Genomic DNA, 19,838 nt, shown 5'->3' on the forward strand with positions numbered 1-19,838 from the left:
AACATAACAATCACATTTATAAAATGAAAAACATTCTGGAAAACTAGGTGATTGAACAAATGGTCAACTTTAAGACAAGCAAAAAAATTTAAGCCATTAAAACACCAAAGTGTAATTTCTGTTAACTAGGCCAGGAGTCACATATCCTATCTAACTCTTGCATCACAGGACATACAGTTTAAATCATAAACATTGAGTCTGACAGTCTGAAGTGAGTATATAACCTTCATTTACAAAGGTGCTGGGTGCCCAGGACACCTTCAAGAGCAGAGAAGAATAAAGGTTTCCACTCTCTGACATTTAACTACAGTAATTGTTGCCTGAACCAGAAATACTTTGACTTTTAATTGGCAAGGTTCCCGAGTATATTTTTCTCTAAACAAGAAAGGAAGCTGATCCCTTTTACAGAACTTGCTTTTCTTTCTGTGGTGATTCCCATCATCTTCTCTGCTGTTTTCAGCACAGGGGGGAAAAAAAAAAATCAGCTCCCAACATCACAAAGAATTTTTTCTGCCTCAGGTCTACAGCAGAGCCCCCAGAAAGGACTTTAGTGACATTCAGCAGAAGGAGGGGACAAGATGCACTGATATAATAATCTCCATGGCTTCAATGGAATTTCACACAAGCCAAGGTTTTAAGAATAGTATTAAGCAGAAAAGCAATGGGTGCAAGTTGCACCAGGGAGGTTCAGATTAGATATTAGGAAAAATTTCTTCACTGAAAGAGTGGTGAAGCATTGGAACAGGGTGCCCAGGGAACTGGTGGAGTTGTCATCCCTGGAAGTATTCAGAAAACAGGTGGCTGTGGTGCTTTGAGAGACAGTTCAGTGGTTAAGGTGGTGTAGGACTGACAGATGGGCTCAATGATCTTGAAGGTCCTTTCCAACCATGATTCTATGAAAAACTGCCCATATGTAAATGCAAAAATGGCATAGTGAAAGCTTTACTGGGCAAAAGCAACCAGTAGGTCAAAATCTCAAAGCTAGCTACAGCATCCCAGTCCAGCAAAAGGAATACAAACCCATAAATATATTCTCCTCATAAAGTTCAAGGAAATAAATACAGCAAGTTACATCTGTATGTAAGTAGCTAGCTCCACTAGCTACATCTCAAGCAGGCATTTCAGCCCCCAGATGTGGAAGCAACAGAAGTTGGATTAGATTCCTGTAACTACTCAATTGTAAGAGTGAGCCATGTAATTAATTCTCAAGCAGTTCTTACTACACCCAGCTGGCTCAGTGACAGTTCTTGGGGAATTCTGATGTTTTAAACAGGAGAAAACACACATTGGAACAACAATATTCCATGATGTAGAGAGACCCAAAGCTAGAATGCATGAAAAACAGAGAAGCCAGAACCCAGCCTTTATGTACAAGTGAAGCCAACACATCTCAGTCTTCCATAGTCCTAACCTTGCCTCTCTGTTTCTTTCAATAACTGGTAAAGGTACTCAAGCCCAACTGTCAGATTCTACTACCCATCAGAAACTCACAAGTCATTTAACACACACTGCTCACAGGCATCTTACAATTTTTAAATCCCATTTACCTGTAGTTGTCATCTTCTGAATCTGAAGCAGATACTTCACTGCTACCATTACTTTCCTCTGTCCCACCAACAGCACTAAGTTCTGCTATGATTTTCTTTACATCTGTATCAAATACTTTCTCATAAAGCAATTCATACAGCAGAGCTGGGGAAGAGAAGAAGAAAGTGGGAGGGTGAAATCCATCATAAGGTAAATGAGATTTTATACCACCATTACAGATGCATTCCAAATTACTTCAATCAAAGCAGTCAAGCATTTTGATGTGTTAACTGCAACACTGAAGGCATTAGAAGCAAAACTGGCTGCAGCTACTCTGGCTTAATGGGTATGCATGAAATCCCTACAGATAAGGTCTCTTCTGGCCAAGCAAATTTGGCCTTAGCCTTGTAACTCTGCTGACAGGCAGAAATTTCATGAAGAATGAGGACCCTTGTAGTGATTGTCACAGTGACCCATGAAACCTAATTAGGACCTTTGGCTCTAATTTCTGCAATCTAGTAAAAGAAAAGAATAATCCATGAAGACAGTTATTTTTCACATGTACAACCCCACAATTTCTGTGACAAGTAACACATGCTAGGATAACTTTAACAAAAACTGTTAGCTTGCTAATATAGTCCAGAATCCAAAATTAAAACCAGAATGCTGACCAAAGACAATGCAACCAACTAAACTAGTACACTAACATTTTCTGTTTACATTAGACCACTCAAAGAGGCAGGTGAGTCTTCACCTCTTGGTATACAGCCTGCTTTGTAAACAGTCAGAACACATTCAGAACCCTGTTCTCCCCCAGTCATAGTCATTGATGATTCAAATGGAAAACTAAGCTACAAAAGAATTAGTATAATCAACCTTTATACAGCACCATTTCCTGAAATCTGATGCTGGTATCTTAAGATACTTGGTAAAAACACATGCTTTTAATTAATCAACATAATACTTACATTGGCACAGAGCAGCCTTTTCTGAATACTCTATGGGATAAACAATATCATAGTGGTTTCCATTTGAGAAGCAGAGCAATACCTATTAAAAAAAAACACAGATACTTTATGTTTTGATTCTCATTTGATTTTTCTTAGGAGCACTGCCTTTGTATTTCAGTTTAATGTGTCAGTGTGCTTCACCTCTCACAATCTCCAAGTATTAACAAAATTATCACAGTTTAGTGGGTACACTTTAGACAAAAAAAAAAAATTGACCAAAAGTCAAAAAGAATTTAAGACAGAGGGTAGTTATGTGAGTTTACACCTGCAAAAATGATTTTTCCAAAATTTTAGATTATTAGGAAAATATACCACACTCCAAATCTTTATTTAAAAGCAAGTGCTACATATATTAACAGAATAGCTGCCTTAAATCCAAAAGAAATAGCTAAAATTGAGTTTTTTAGAATGTTTCACTGTGGAGAGTGATAAAACTCCTTGCTGTTTATAAAGCAGTCTTAATTCAGCCTTTCACATTAGCCATAATTTATTGGGTTCTTTTACCTTATCGGAAAAGCCATTTTCAGTTACATGTGAAGGAGAAGCATTTGGTTCCCGGTATATTATGAAATCTTTCCTGAGGAAAACAAGTAGCAGTCAAGAATTCATTTTAAAATTAATATCAATTAAAAAACTGGACTGTTCAAGTCAAGAACATGCATAACCACAGAAACCACCTAGTGGAAAAAGATACTGAGGAAGATGAGTACATCAAAACTGGTCAAAAAAGTTTTACTTTTATGAAAGAATTAGAATTAACACTAGAATAAGATGTGCTGGCACAACATGCACAACAAGAGTAACAAATTTCCAGAAACCACTTGCTGGAGCTGTGTCTAGAAGGATGATGGCTCTCCAGTCCTGGAGAAACTCATTACACTTGGCCATTTGGAAACACAGCAGAATGAAGAGCAGGTTGGTTTTACAAAGTGAGACAGGGAACAGTGGTTCCACTTCTCCAGAAAGTGAGAAAAGGCTGAGGATCAATCTGTAGTGGCAGAGGGACTACATGGGTGCAAGAACCCTTTTGGTTCTGGGTAGCTGTCTAATATAGTTTTCCTAAACAGGTTTAGAAAAAATTTATCATTGCAAACTAGGTTTGGGTATCTCATTACATTGAAAAAGACTACGAATGCTATAAAGACTTGAGGTAATACAGTTAAGCAACTTCAGAATTTACATTCCACACAATTATTTTTTTAGCTTGTTAGATTAAAAAGGATGAAAAGTTGAACTGGCTAAAAAGGAACAAATAAATTAAAATCCTCAACCCATACTGACAAGCCATGCAATTTTTTTATTTCCTAAAAACTGAAAGACTACCATCCATCTCTGTTAGAATCTTAAATTTAATTATGTTCTCTCTCTCTTTTATCCTCAATATTCCCTTTGATTTCTTTGCTCAGCAACCTATCACTTCACCCAGAATCTTCCTTCTTCACACAAGCAAGAGCTTTATTAGTCTTGCAAAATGACTAAGTATATTCACAGGTACAGGCTTTGGGTTTAAAAAAAAACAAAACAAAACAAAAAAACCAACACACACCTTTCTACAGCAACTCAGAATAATTCAGTAACAATTCCATAGCTCAGAGACTCACTCACTTAAAGTACACTACTATACACAGCTCATTCCCTTGCACAGTAATTAGAAAGCAATTACAAATACCCAGCATATTGCTTGCACACCACTTTGTCAAAAAATAGGCAGGATTACACTTCATAAAAAAACATAAGCCAAACTGTTCATCACCAAGAGGAGTGTTTATCTATGCACAAGACCAAAACATTTCCTAAGCAAAGCTCAAAACATCACCAGTCAGGGACTTGGACTGTTTCATCTCTACTAAAAAAGTAGAAAAAGGAAAATTTATACAGACAAGAGAATAAGTTACAGGACTCCCCAATCAGTACATGCAACTCCATGCCAGGAGAGGGCTGAGATTGGCTTTCCAGCATCCAAGCTGCAATACTTAAGAGCACTAAGCTGCACCAGGACATTCATACAGAGATAATAAAGAAATGGGTACAGCCTGCAGCTTAGCAACAGGGTTAATGTTAAAGCCTTTGTGAGAAATAGGAAGAAAACCATTTTTAAGAGAAAAATTAAGATATGAAATTTAACAAAATTCAACCTTTACGACGTTACCCACAATTAGTTGTGCAGGTGAGATGTGTGACATTATTGGAAATTTGTAGGCAAATACCCAGCTTAAATGTTATTTTCAGAGCTCAGTTTTCTGCTTTTATTTAATACCTGGAGAGATGCAATTTTCAAAACATATTTGTAATCTTCCAGAGAACTACACACAATTGTAACATACACTTCCATCTTTGCTATTCCAGCTGATCTACTAGCAAAACAACTGATCTCAATAAAACATATTGAAAGGCTTTCTTACTTGTACATAAGAGAAAGGGCACTTATTTCTACTTGTCCAACCCATTCCTATATTGAAAAAAAGAAAAAAAAGAAAATTAAGTTCAAACACACATACAATTACTGTACTTCCTCACATGTGGATTTAAGAGAAGCAATAAATCCTTGTCAAAAAAACATACAGTAACACTGAATCTGGTGTTCAGCCAAGACACTTTGATTGCATTTGAAGGCTTTTTTGAAATAAGAGTAATTATTCCAGTAAAGTGGTTAAAGGGCATAAGCTAGAAGAGTATTTTCCCAAACTAGAAATGGAACTGTATGAATACTGAGAGAACCCAGAGCAATCACATAGAAGCAAATCTAGCACTTAAGAGTATGATTGTGTAAGGTGATATAGTGGTTTTTACTTTTTTTTTTTTTTGCTAAACAACCAGCAGTCTAGCTTTTCATAAGTGACTTTTGAAAAACAAAAACAAAAAAGTGTCAGAATTAGTTACAGTGCCTTTAAAAATGTCACTCTCTACTTCCAAAACTGTCTGGTTTCATGGGCCTCTAGATGAACTGGAAGAACAACAAGGTCTTTTCCAGCCTCAGCAATTCTATGATTCTATGGTAACTTTGAGATTTAACTCTTATGACTAAAACACAGATAACTTCCAGAGAGGTATCTTGTCACAGTCTTCTGAAGTGCTCTACACAAAGTAGACTTACCACTTCCAGACATCCAAAATAAACGTGTCACAGTTGCACTTCTCATGCAGGCAGCTGTGTATGGATACCCAAAGAAAGACCAAAAAGAAAGCTGCCCTGCACAGCTTCTAAACAATGAAATGTCTGTAACACAATAATACAGACTCAAATCATAGAAAACCAGAAGTTGTTGTTTCCAGCTGCCTGCCTGACTGCTGTACTGTGCTCCAGTACGAAGAGAGTGGATGGATGCAGTGTGGTTTGGGTTTGCCTGTTTCTGGTTTGGTGTGGTTTTTCAGCTGTTTTTTTGTTTGTTTGATTGATTTTTTTGGCAAGTGGTTGTTTGGTAGTTGGGGTGCTTTTGTTGTGTTTGGGTTTTTTTACTTTTTTTTTTTTTAAACTTGTTACCACATTAAAACCAACTCAAATTAAGCTTGGGTTGCTAAAATTTGCAGCAGCCTGATTTTTAAAAAACATTTTTTAACATTCTAACAATTTTAATGTACAGAGTAATTTAGTATTAATTTATCTGACCATGTAAAAAAGCTACTTCAAAAATACCTTTTGAAAATTAGCAGCTGTGTATGAAAAAACATTTTCCCTACACAATGTAGTGTTGTAAACCATGAGCACTGGCACAGATCAGTGCAGCATAAATTCTACTGGAAAATGGTGTGATTTACCATAAAGCATAGCATATTATATCATCTCTGGATTTGACTAACAAAGCTTTGCATCTAAAAATCCTGGAACAAAAGCAAGGCAAATGTAGTATAGGCTAATATCCACTCTTTTCCCCCTTCCACTATTCATTTTGGAAACTGAAATGAAGAACCATGTGGTTAGTCCTTCTAAATAGGGATCTTCTGGACATGGTGGGGAAAAGAAATAAATAAAAGTCATACTTTACTTTCTCAGAGAGTAAAATTTAATTACATTTATGTAAAATTGCTTCTAAAAACCCAACAGATTTTACAGGGTTGCACTAGATAGTTCTTGGTCCTCTTCCCCCTCTCCCTCATCTGACACAAATGGTTAACTCCCTAATAAAAACAGTAAAAATGAATTTGGAGGGGAAATAATAATTTTGCTTCAAATCAGTATCTTCCTAAGAGCCTGTGGTTACTGTTCATAACATCTCTTACACCAGGAGCTGTCTTCTCATCACCTAAGCTTTCAGGCCTTTATTCAAAGCTGCTTTCAAGATAAAGCTGGCCATGCTATTTTTGTTGCCACTGGCAGAGACTAGAAATGTTTGGATACAATTCTGAAGCAGAAGAGGTTTACATCAAGACACACAAAAACTCACAAAATCATTTTACAATAGAGTGCACGCTTAAAAGTAAATTTTCACATACTTCAAACAGCTCTTAAGCTCAGTCAAAGACACTTGTTAGGAAAAAAAAAATCAATTACCCATCAACTTCAAACAGCTCTTGAGCTCAGTCAAAGACATTTGTGAGGAAAAAAGATTCAATTAACCATCAACTTCAACAAAAGTACTGTCTCTGTTACAAATCAAATTTAACATACCTGTGGATTTTCCAAACATTTTAAATAGTCTTCAAATGGCCCTTCAATGAACTGTTAAAAAAAAAATAATAATTAACTATTTTTACCAGCATAGCACATGGAATTCGTAGTCTACAACAAACTGTACCAACAGGAATGTACTATTGGAAATGGAAGGTCATCCTGCCATCAGACCTCGCAGTCTACATATAAGGTGATGGAGAGATGAGGGAACAAATGGTCAAAATGGTCTGTCATTTTCCACATTACAGCAAATAACCACATAACCAGCTTTTGGAGTCACCACACAATCCACAACGAAGCAAAAAACCAAAAACAAAACAAAAAAAACCCAACTCCCACAAACAAACAAAAAAAGGAATAAACCAACAAAAAAATCCAGCAGCCAAATGGGAAATCTGTAAGAAAGTAAAGATGCTGTGTGCAGCCACCAGCAGGATTTAACTCTGCTCACCACAACTCTTTGGACCCAGCCAGCCAGCCAGTTTTTCACCTCATGAAAAAAATGCCCATCCAAGCCCTGAGCAACCCATTTCTCCAGAAGAATGCAGAGGGGAACTGTGTCAAAGGCTTTACTAAAGTCCAGGTAAACAACACCCCCACAGCCTTTCCCTCAGCCACTGAGCAGGTCACCTTGTTCTTAGCAAGGAGTTAAGTCCAGAAGGACCCAAACAGAACCCCTGTAGCAGGTTGAAAGGTCTGATCCAGCCATTCTAAACATCTCTGGACAGTGCTGTTCATAAGCGTCCTGGTGTGAGGCAGGACAGACCCAATTTTCTCTCCAGCCACTTTGATTTTCAGTCAAGACTCTTTCTAAGTAACTACATTCTGGAATTAACAGCATGTTTTTCAGTCAATGCCTGCTTCTAGGACTGGTAAACCTTGATCTAATAGTTTCTGCTAGAGAATGGGATGATCTGTCCATTCTTCTGCTTTTTTATCCTGATCCATGCATTCCTGAATTTCCCATCTTCTGTGTAATTGAGCTTCCAACCCACAAGTATCTCTCCTTATTATTCTCTTTCCTTCCCCTTTTTGGAAAGGGAGAAGGGTTAACAGAGAGCCTTTTCATTTAAATCTTGACAATGAGAAGAATGAAAAAGCCTGGCCAAAATTTTCAGACAGAAACAATCATGTACAATTTTAGAAGATAGATCAATAAAATATTATTATGAACAGCAGATGGTTTCCTGTGACAAAATTAAATTACCTAAAATAATGCATACAGGAAGAAAGGATGGACACCAGAAAGTTCTTATAGAAAACTGGAAAGTTTAAAAAAAAAAAAATAAAGAGAAGGATGCTGCAATGAGAGATAATAGTACAAAAAAGGATAAGAATGAAAATCAAGGTGATTACACACAATAACCTGGAACTCTGGTTACAGTGATATCAATGGAATGAAAGAGACAGAAATCAAAGCTGAAATGGTTACAACAGACAGAGATAAGAGGAACTTCAGCAAGTACCACCCGTTTATGTCAATAGAGCACAACTACTAATAAAGCAGAAGAGTAAACAGAACTAAGACACTCAGGAAAAAGGGAGGCACATTGGTTTTGGTGGTTGTTTTTTGCTGGTTTTTTTTTTTTGAAGAGAGGTAAATTAATGATGCCATATTCCAGATGAAAACACAAAGTATATTAAGAGACAAGGGAAACAAATGAGATCAGCTGAGATTAAATGAGGTACCTGAGCAAGCAGAAACACCAGCAGATGAGAAAAGATACCACCTTAACCCTGTACATGAAAAAATTATTCTGAAAAAAAGAGATTGGATAGTAAAGAAGGATAAAGAAAAGATCCAATCACTTGGATCAACTCTGAAGGAGGGAAAAAAAAAATGGAGCTGGGAGTTTGGAGGAGAGAGACCAAGACAGTACAATGAGCTATGGCTGACAATGTGGTTACCCAGAAGATGCCAGAAATGGAGAAGGGAAACAAGACACAGTCAAGAGTCAAGAAAGGTCACGGTACTTCCAAAAACTACTACTGGGAAAATTCTGGAAATTGTGCATTAAAAAGTCAGCAGTGAAAAAACTAAAATTAAAAAAAGAAAGGAGAAAGATCTAAGAGAGGTAAGTGCTCACATGGATTGGAAACAAACAGTTCTGGCAAAAGGAAATACTGAAATTAGAGCTGCATTCTCCCAGAGAGATTTCACTGTATTTTGTGTCAGTCATTCTTGAAAGTTCCTCCACACTGAAAGTGACCAGTCACACTGGAGCCCAGGGCACTTGGTCAGATTTATAACAAATACATTCTCTCTGTTCCTGCTTTCCTTCTCTTCCCTACACCAATGTGCATTTAAAACTTGTTATTTTGTATACAGGTGAATTTAGAGCAGAATAAAAGAACCAACTAATAACCCTCCAGAAACAAATACTTACACATACTCCTGTTTTGGCTATCCTGAAAATTAATTTAATAGTATATACACTAGAATACATGCAAACACTAACGGGAGCACTTTATTTCTGTTCTTTTAAAGGAAATAAAGAGCTTTATGATAACACTGATGACATTAGCCAAATATAGATCAATATCAAAACACTTCATGTCCATGATTGATGAAGAACAATGTTATAGATGTTTGGGAAAACAAACAAAAAAACCCCACCTAAACAAAAACACAGTGGCAATACATAATAAATTGTAGACCCTGAAGCAAATTTCACTTATCAATCAAATCCCTTGTTATTGCAAAAGCAACTAAATACCACAGCAGGAACATTTTACAATCTTCATTAAAATAGGCATCATACTAAAACAATATCCAGATTTTTGGTGCCTCCTATTAAAATTCAGGAAAGTTTGTTTTGGTTTTTAATAAGCATTAAAAACTCTTCCCATCCCACATGCCTCCAGTCCAATCAGGATACAAGTTTTTCTCCAGGCTTATGAAAATGAGTTACTACCACACACGTGCCAGCTAATTTAAAGAGCACTCACTTCAAAAAGCACCAGCTAATATATAGGTATGATGAATACTATCAGAAACAGCAGAATATACCTTAGAATAGTAAAAGTAATAAAGTAACATTTTTTCTCAATGCTCACAAAAGTACTTACTGCTTCAAATTTCTCCCTATTTTTCCGAAGGTAGTCTACACAAGCCATCCTCACATCAATGTGCCTAGACTGAGAATGTAACACCTACAAAGAGAGAAACAGAAGGAAGTGACACTGGTTCTTTGACAAGTTGCAAATATTTAATAACTACTGCCTAGACACAGGCTTGGAAATACTCTAGTTTTATTCTTAAGAATATTTAAACTGCATATTCATTCAATAACATCTTCATGCAGGTGAAACCTGACTTACTGAATCAAAAATTGACTACAGAATTCACACATTTTATAAATTCAAGCATTCATTATTCTAAGGAGTGTATGAGCTAAAGAAACAGCATTTGATGTCATTATTTCACCAGCTCCTTTGTAAGGAACTTCAGTTAATGGAAGATTTAAGGAGTGGATGAGGAAACTTCTCTGCCTCAAATGGAATCCAACCAAATCTCAGAGTGCAGGGTTGCCTTCTCTTGACCTTAAGAAGTGTAGGTCTGGAAGCCAGGAATTCAGACTCCAGCACAGCACCTGCTTTCTACCTCCCGTTCAACTCTCCTCTGGAGATTTGAATCTCTCCCATTTCAGATTTCTACTGCTTTCTTCATAGGTTCAGAATTATTTCTAATGTGACCTTGTCTGCATCCTCACTACAATGTAGGGAAGTTCCAATGAATTTATGTTGCAGCCTCTCTTGCAATCCTTAAACACAACCCTCAGCTAACTACACTTCCAAATTCAGCTCAGTTCAGTTTTTCTGCATGAAGAGTACAGAGATAATGCCAAATCTGTGGATAAACACCTAACTTTGAATTAATGCCTTTTCCTTTAATAAAATAAGAATGAGATGTTAAAAATCCAATTAATAGCTGAAAAAAAGTTTTATATACACTGGGAGGTGGCAAAAACCTTTTACATATATTAGTTAAAAACATCAGAATATCAACATATATTCATTATTCCATTGAAAAGAAAAAAAAACAAAAAAACACCAACAAAAAACAGTCACTTCAGATCAATAGCGTTTGCTTGCCTGAACTTATAAATTCAGTAGGGAAATTTAAAAAAAAAAAAAAAAAAAAAGAGAGAGAGAAGCGAACTGTGTATAATTAGCACAGGAATCTGGGCTCCCACAATCAGAAGCACCAGAGCTCCCACTGCTGTTTGTTTGTATTTAAGACAAGATGACGCTGTCACTTTTTTTTTTTCCTTTAACAGTAACACTGAAAGGGGGGAGGGGAACTGAACAGGAAGAACCAAAAATTACTCACTTTCTCTTAAATTTAAAGTAGGCTAATTAACAAATATATGAACAAGGCTTTTCACCTCTTTCAACTAAATTCTCTTTTCTCAATAGTCTCACACAAAGCAGCTGCACCCAAATGTTGATATTTGGCAAAGAAAAAAAGCTCTGAGGAGGCCCTGGAAGGTCAAAACAGGTAACAATTTCTTGATGGCAGAAGGCAGCTGCACACACGGAACTTCTCTCACCCGGCAAGCCATTATTTTTTTTATCTTCCACACCCCCACCCACCCACCCCGACACACAACCGTGTAAACTTGCCCGCTTTTTAACATTAATTATCGCCCACTAATGAGCTCTGCTTCCCAAGTTTTCACGCGAAGTAGGTTTGCTTATGCTAACAGTTACCTGCTCGGCCACAGCCCTGAAAAGACAAGATCCATCCTTGGCAACTCTCTTTCTGTACAAGCCCTGAGATCGCAAGTAGCAGTCCATGGAGGTGTCCCCGGGGGCGTCCATGCCGCTGCCCTGGTGGCTCCTCTCCCCGCCGTCGGGTGTGCATGCCGCCTCCATGTTTACCGCTTCGGGCCCTGGCGAATCCCTGCCCCTCTCCTAGCCCCACATGGCAAGGTAAACCCACTGAGCAGCTGGAGGGCCGGGAAGAGGAAACAGCAGCAAGTGGGGGAGGAGAGCGCTGCCTCCCCCCCCAGCACTCGAGGTAGCAGCAGCAGCAGCAGCGGGAGCAGCAGTAGGAAGAGCAGCGGGTTTCACGTTATCAACTTGCATGTGGGAACGGCGGCGAGAAATCGCAAAGTTTTCAGCCCGCAGCCTGGACTTGCGGCTCCACCAACACCGGGGCTGCTTCTCGGCGTCTCTAGAGGGCCCGGCGGCAGCCGCTGGAGATCGGGTCCCGCTCCCGCTCCTTCTCCCTCGGGGCGGCGATTCCCGGCGGTCCCGCAGCCCCCGCGCGCAGCCGGCCTGCCGGGCGGAAAACAAAAGAGAAAGGACATGTGGTACCGCGGGGCGGCCCAGCAGCGTAACCTGGCGTTTATCTTCACTTTCAGCCCGGGAGCTGCTGGGAGCGGTAGTCCCGGGGGAAGAGGAAGAAGCGGGAGCGGCGCCTGGGGCCGGGAATGGGGGGGCGGGGGAGGAAGGAAAGACCCCGCCGAACCTCGCTTTCGGGGTGGCCCAGGGCTCGGGGGTCAGCCCTGCACCCCGGCAGGTTCATTCTGTTCCGTAATGGCTTTTTAGTTTTATAACGAACACCGGAATGTCTGAAACTTAATCCGTAGATAGGTGGCAGCTGTGGTTTTCGTTTGGTTTTGAGAATCACAGAATCCATTTGGTGGGAAAAGACCTTAAAGAGCATCAAGGCCAGCTGCTAACCCACAGCTGCCAAGCCCACCACCTCCCTAAGCACCACACCTACAAGGCTTTCAAACACCTCCAGGGATGGTGACTCCATCACCTCCCCGGGCAGTCTGCTCCAGTGCCTGACAACCCTTTCACTGGAGACACTTTTCCAATCTAAACCTCCCCTGGCACAACTTGAGGCCATTTCCTCTTACTCGTTACTCGGGAGTTCACCACCTACATCCCTACAACCTCCTTTCAGGTAGAGCAGTACAGTCTCCCCTCAACCTCCTACAGCCTAAAACACCAACCAGCTCCCTCAGGACATCCTAATCAGACTTCTCCTGACTCTTCACCAGTTTCTTTGCCCTTCTCTGGATGCACTCCAACACCTCAACATCCTTCTTGTAGTGAGGGGCTCAAAACTCACCACAGGATTCCTGGTGTGGCCTCACCAGTGCCAGTACAGGGAGACAATTAGCACCCTTGTCCTGCTGGCCACACGATTCCTGACACATCCAGGATGCTGTTGGCCTTCTTGGCAACCTGGGCCAGGTAAAAGCAATATCCTAAAAGTATTGAAGGGCTGTTAAGTGTTTTGCATATCACCCTTAGTGGTAACATGCAGCAAACATTTTTATTACAACTGCATGACTAAAAAATTTTGGTTGGCATCATAAACAAGCTTTAGAAGATTCTGGTGCATAAAATTTGACAAGGAAGGAGGCTTCCCAAACTTGAAAGGTTTTTTTTACTGTGGTTGTGTGACTTTTCCTAGAAGAGAGAGCTACAAAGTTTTCAGTAGCCCTTGTAATAAGTACCATGCTACCAGTTACTTCCTAAGTTAAAAGAACAAATTTAAGTGCAAAAAAAAGAGGCAAAGACAGAAGAAATGTTAGCCCTTACTTTTCACTTTCAACCAACAAGCATACGACCAGGGAGGGCAGCAACTTGTGCTCAGATCTGTATATGATAAACACCTAATTGAATAAGCAGAATTTAAAAGCTAGGCTGTGCTCTACCAGTTCTGTGCTAACAGTTCTTCCTGACAGATGCCCTGGTTTGACAGAAAGGAGTTGGTCTACTAGCAACAAAAGCAAATTCCTGTGGATCCCTGTAGATCTCTGTAGTTTCTCATCTCCTGATTAGAAACTGAGACAAGTGAAATTAAAGCCCTAAAAAACACCTGAATATCCAAGACACAGCGAGCTCGTTAGGTAGCATGGGGATGCTTGAGACAAGCTAGCATGAGATAACAATACTAGTGAGGGACTGGAGGGAAAACTCAAGACTTTTCACCCAAAGATAGGAAAGGTCATCTATCAAGACTGAACTGTAAACCATTGCTGCTACTGCTCAACTCCCATATTCACGGGAAAAACTCAGATTAGCAGACTCCTGCATCTGAAAGGTGCTCTTTCTGTAGAAAAAAAGTTATTTGACAAGCTCTTTTTGAGACCTATCAAGCTAGTGTCCAGTTACAGAATTTCTTAGGAATATTCCATTTTTTCTCACTCTATTTGTCATGCTCAGGACAGAACTATCCTCTAACATGTTCACAAACTTGTCTTTTCTCCTATTTGAGCCTTTTGTCATTGTGATTCTAAGGCTGGTTAGGAGGAGTAAGGTAAATGCCTTTCATCACATCTGTTAGACTCAAGAATGTCTGTACATGAGGCCATCCAGTACATGACAGAATGTAAACATAGCTCTGATAAATTAATACACTGAGAAAACTAAAGAATTTAAGTCATATAGTTGTCAGTTTGCTCTTTTCAGAATCAACTCCTGAAGCTAATCAGGGTATGGTGATAGATTTCTTTTTTTTCCCCAAGTACTGCTACACAAGCAGGAACATATTTCTAAAACGGTGATGTTCTCACTGAAGAAATCGAGCCTGTATATGCAGTTCTTAAGGCATAAAGAAAAATGCATCCCCTACAAGACATGTGAAATACCACAACGTTAAAACACTCCATCACAGTAAGAATGACCAAGCTGTAGCTCATGAGTCGTTACACAAGTTCTAATCAGTAAGTACCTTTATGAACATTTCAACCAGCAGCTCCTGCCACTAGTTCCTCCTCTGCACCAACCTCTCTTCCCCACAGGTGCTTCTGCTGCACATACACCGAATCAGCTCATGCTCACTCAAAAAATAATTTTAAAAAATAATAATCAAACCCACCTCAAACAAACGAAAAAAACCCAAACACAAAACCAAACCAACCCGAACAGCAACTTTATTTTTAAACCGATTAGGTTTATGATTCAGTTCAGGGCCTGCCTGTGCCATCCCTAAGGCCGGCACGGGGGGGGGAGGGGGGGTGCTGGCTTTCCTGTACCCCTGGAGGGAGGGCTCAGCCCGGCCTGTGCCCGGTTCCACACCCGCCCTTTCCCGCTTCACTCAGCGCTGGTTCCCCAGCAGCCTCCTCCCCATCCGCCGCTCCGGCCTGGGCGACTCGGCGCAGGCCAGGAACCGTTCCCCCCGGGCAGGGATGGTCCCTCGGCCTGCAGCCCGACGGCTCCTCGGAGCAAGAGCAGCTCCACCAGGGCCCTGCCCGCTCTGCTGCCCTCCCTGCGCCAGTACCGGAGCCGCCCGGAGGGGGCTGCGGCGCCTCGAGGCCCTCACCCTTCGGCACTCACCGGCTGAGGGGCGGGCGGGCGGCTCCCACCTCCTCCTTCTCCTCCTCTCCGCCTCCTCCCCCGGGCAACGGCGGGAGCGGCACCGCCCCCTCCTGGCCCGGCCGTGGCCCCAGCGCGGGCTCTTCAATCTCCCGCGGCGGCCGCTCCGCTCGCGTCGCTCCCCGATGATGCGGATGCAGCCGCCGCCGCTACCGCCTCCAGCCCCGTCTCGGTCTCGCCCGCCCGCCCCGCCGCCTCTCATCACTCTTCGCCGCACGCGCGAGCCGTGGCCGCTCCCCCTCCGCGCGCTGTTGGTTTGTCCCGCCGGCCACACCTGTGCGGGCTGTTGCGGCTCGTACCATTTGCCCCACGGGGGAAGAAGGAGGCGGACAGGGAGAATACTCAGGTGCTGGAGGAGGCTGCGGCGTTTTCGTGCCTGGGCTCTTTCTCTGGGCTTCATCTCTGGGTGGGTTTAAGGAGCCGGATGGAGCCGGGGCGGGCGGCAGTCGCCTCATGTCCCCACCTGCGGGGGCAGGCAGTGGTACAGCCCGGGGAGCATCTGCCCCCCCACCCAGCAGGTCCCAGTGCTCGGTCTCGCCAGAGGCTTTGGCGCTCTCGCCTCCCCTCAGGCGCTGCCGCCTCAGCGCTTGAGCTCCGCTGTAACCCAGCGCAGCCCTGCTGTGGGGGGCAGCGGGAAACGATTTTAAGAGTTTTTCTGAAAGGTAAATTTATTTTTTTTTAAAGGAATTAATGTGCCGGAAGAAGAGGTGTGGGACAGGCGAGGGGGAGCCGGCGATCTCATCGCCTGGCTGCCAGGGGGAGAAATGGTTCCTCGGTGTCTGTGCGGGCTCTGTGGTAGTGAGAACCTTCATACTGCATTGCTTGGTCTCTGAAGTGCCACAACAGGCCTGAAGAAGACATAAAATGCATTAATACAGTAGTGGGAAGGTTGCGTGAAGGGTAAACAAGTGTGTAGCAAGTTTTAATTGGATTAATTTTTTTGCCAAATAAAAGTCCTTATTCAGGTGAGGAAACCAGTCAAGCACATCATCGAGCCAAAGTGTATGGGGGGAAGAAAATACATACATACATATATACATACATACTTCAAGCACAAACATTAACACCGGTGATACAGCCTGATGCTTAAGGGGTCACAGTAAAAAAAAAAAAGTGTGGTCTGTTTAGAAAAAAAAAATTTGGTTGCCTGTTTGTTTAGTAATCAGATTCTTGTCTTTGTTTGAAATAACAATTTTTGATTGAAATAGAATATAAGGTTATATAACCCCATAGGCTTACTTGGTGAGGTGCCCTTCAGTCTGCCTTTTCTGTGCCTGTTAAACAGAAGTTAGTGTGTGAACAGAACTTTTGAAGAGAGTAGGTTCAAAACCAATCCAGTTTTAGTCACTTATCCCTGTCTGGTCTGAGGTTTCCATTCATGCCATTTATAGCTGAGTCTTTGTGTCCAATGCACAAGCCAAAGATAACACTGTCCCAGGGCCTATATTGCATTACATCTCAGGGAACTAAAGAAATGCAGTCTACTTCAGTTGGAGGATATTCTTCAAAAATGCCATATTAAATTTTGTTTCTTCTGAAGAGTTTTGGCCAAGGCTAGAAGCCCAGCCCATTATTTTAGCTGCTTTCCTTCGATGGAGATGAAATGCCACATCAGATTTGAGGTATTTAACATTCAGGTGGGCAGTACATAAAAAATGAGGGGCTGATAGCACAGTCAGCAGCTTAATAGCACAGCAGAGCAAGCAGCAGAAGGGCTGATTGAAGTTTTTTCAATTGATTCCCGTGAGAGCAGCTTCTTAACACTGTCCCACATAGAATAAAAAAATAGGACTAAAGGGACTGCATAGTCCCTTCCAGAAGTATTTTTGATGCTACTGCAGGAGGTGTATTCTGAGATTCTAGCCAGAATATCCCATTGCAGTCTCTAATTTTGGGGAAGAAAGTTTTCCTTGGCTGGATTTTTTTAGACAAATGGTTACCATTCAGTACAACAAAAACAATAAAAAAGCACATTGTGGTAGAAGCTGTTTCTTCTGAGACACTTCATAGTATGTCCTGAAGATGTTGGTGTGTATGTTTGTGTAGGAAATGTTGAGAGATGAGGCAAGAAAAGGCATTTTTAAGGTTTTGTAAATTCATGAATGGTTGCATTCTAAGCATAACTCTTTTCAGAGCAGCACAAATACTGAATCCTGACTTCTCAGTTTTGTCTTCTGGTTTTGCATCACCTGTCCCCCTACCTTTCCACAACAATAGCAGGAGCTTTCTGCCATGTTCCCTTATTTCTAGAAGCCATACCCATTACTCTGGCACCCCATTACAGTTTCAGCTCTCTGACATGTCCTGTGCTGTGTTCACGCTCCCTCTGTGCTCCCAGTGTTACAGTTGAACAAGAGATAGCAGGTGCCATGCCTGATTCTGAAATCTGCCATGGTTTTGTGCTGTGGGGCTTGGCCTGTGCTCATTTTCCAGCCAGGAAGCCAAACAAGACAGGTAACTTCAGTGCTCAACAATGACAGTACTATGGATCTTTCTCCTTGTCTCAAATATTGATTTTCATGGTACAGAATATTATAAATACTGTGACTTCTGTCCCTTTGTCATATTTTTTCACTATTTGCATGTATGGCAGAGAAGAGCAACCAGCAGATAACAGAGCAGACAGCATAAATGTTTTGGGATTTTTTCCTTTTTTTCTCTGTGTTTTTTTGTTTGGGGTTTTTTTGGTTGGTTGGTTGGTTGGTTTGTTTTGTTTTTTGCAAACTAGGATAAAAGCTGTAGGCTGCAGCTACAAGAAATGAGGAGTCTAGCATTAATATTTTGTTTCAAACCCAGAAAAAAATATTTTCTATAATTCAGAATGAGTAACAGTAGCATGTATCAGAGAAAAGCTTTGAATCAGCTATCATGAAAATGGATCAAATCAGTGAACAGGAAATTTTGATTTGAATGGTTGGTTTTAATCTTGAATTACAGCTGTATTTTTTCTTGAAGGCTGATGTTTCACTAATTGGTAGCCATTAAAATGTGCTGATTATAGTCTTTATGCATAATTTAGCATTTATTTTTGCTAACAGCATGCTGTATCTACATACTTCTGAGATATTTCAGACTTAAGCATAACGTTTATATAGATTCTTAATTTTTGTGTAGATTAACTATTTTAGAAGATGAGGACTGTTTCATTTCTTTTTTTACTAGATAATTATTATGCTTTTACTTGTGACTCATATCAAACTCCTAGTGGATAAACATGGGAATTGAAGGAAAATAGTGAGAAAAACCTCATTATAGTTGCTTTTAGTTAAGTAAGATTGTTTTTCGTGTATTTGCACATTTTTCTTAAGAAGATTATCTAAAAATGTTTTGCATTGAAATAGGTTTTAGTTTTTAAAAAAAGTAGTATAGTTGTAGGAAGAGAATTTGATTGGTTTGATCACTCAGTCTTTTAGGAGTGTAGAACTAGTAGAGATCAGTCTTTTCCATCTGTTTTTTATTTATGGTTGGAAATAATTTTTAAAAATCAGCTGGGATAATTAAGTGAGCTAGTTAAGTACACAGAAAAGAAGAAAACACTGCCACCTTGCTTGCAGAAACAGAAGCATGTCAAAAACTGATACAACACTTGAGCAAACTAAGATTAATTATTCAGCAGTTTGACTTTCCATATACCTTGAACAAGAAGTCCATAGTGCTTAATAATACTACTTTTGTAGTATTTGTTTTGTAAAGCAAACACATTTTAAATTAAATTTTAAATTAACCAACCTGATTTATTTTATTATTTTAGTGACCTGGAGAAGCTACCAGGAAACCTTTTTAACCTCACACTTATATCAAGAACAAAGTCAGGATCTTCTGGAAACCAGGTACAGGTAAGAAGGCTGTACATGATTGGAGGAGCCTGTCTTTCAACAGTTAGAAAAAAATATAATTCAAATATATAAACCTATAATATTGTTGCAAACTATTCATTCTTTGACTTCTGGTGTGTTTTGAATTAACAGTAGATCATACTGCTGCCAGTTTTGCTTCAATTAAGTGCAAATGCAATGAAAAAGTATTCATAAATAAATTCAGGATAAATCATGTGACTAATGAAGCTCTAGTGATCAATTTAAAAGTCATATGCAAAGAGATGGATTTCCTTTGAGACAATCTTGTTGAGAATAAGAACTTTTGTCTTTTTAGCATTCCAGCTAGAGCCTTCTGGAGCCCGTGCTGTTTTCAGCAGCAGAATAAAAGAAAATCTTTAGCACCTAGATGCAGTGGTTTTCCTTAAGGTTATAAGGTAGTGTCCATATGTTGTAGTTCAGCTTGTTAGCCTTTAGATGGCATTGGCTCCTTGGAACATTTCGGGTATTACTTTTACTAAGGTTAGAGATGTG

At 40.5% G+C, this 19,838-nt stretch overlaps 1 protein-coding gene across 5 annotated transcripts in view; it reads right to left on the bottom strand.

Moving 5' to 3' along the window:
• OTUD4 (OTU deubiquitinase 4) overlaps nucleotides 1-15,668 on the bottom strand; it is a 33,497-nt gene extending 17,829 nt beyond the window's left edge. For 2 of the 5 annotated variants that reach the window (XM_030450897.1, XM_030450896.1), the window contains exons 1-7: nucleotides 11,860-12,466; nucleotides 10,216-10,299; nucleotides 7,144-7,194; nucleotides 4,940-4,986; nucleotides 3,042-3,114; nucleotides 2,496-2,577; nucleotides 1,548-1,692 (exon numbers count right to left, since the gene is read on the bottom strand). In XM_030450897.1, coding sequence (XP_030306757.1) covers nucleotides 1,548-1,692; nucleotides 2,496-2,577; nucleotides 3,042-3,114; nucleotides 4,940-4,986; nucleotides 7,144-7,194; nucleotides 10,216-10,299; nucleotides 11,860-12,024 — 647 coding nt within the window. In that variant the 5' untranslated portion in view covers nucleotides 12,025-12,466. Of the gene's footprint in view, nucleotides 1-1,543; nucleotides 1,693-2,495; nucleotides 2,578-3,041; nucleotides 3,115-4,939; nucleotides 4,987-7,143; nucleotides 7,195-10,215; nucleotides 10,300-11,859; nucleotides 12,474-15,450 lie in introns of those variants that run through there. The other 3 variants (XM_030450895.1, XM_030450898.1, XM_030450899.1) reach the window with 3 other exon arrangements.
• Nucleotides 15,669-19,838: the final 4,170 nt, after the last annotated feature.

The sequence above is a fragment of the Calypte anna genome, chromosome 4B (assembly GCF_003957555.1).
Source record: "Calypte anna isolate BGI_N300 chromosome 4B, bCalAnn1_v1.p, whole genome shotgun sequence".
Classification (NCBI taxonomy): domain Eukaryota; kingdom Metazoa; phylum Chordata; class Aves; order Apodiformes; family Trochilidae; genus Calypte; species Calypte anna.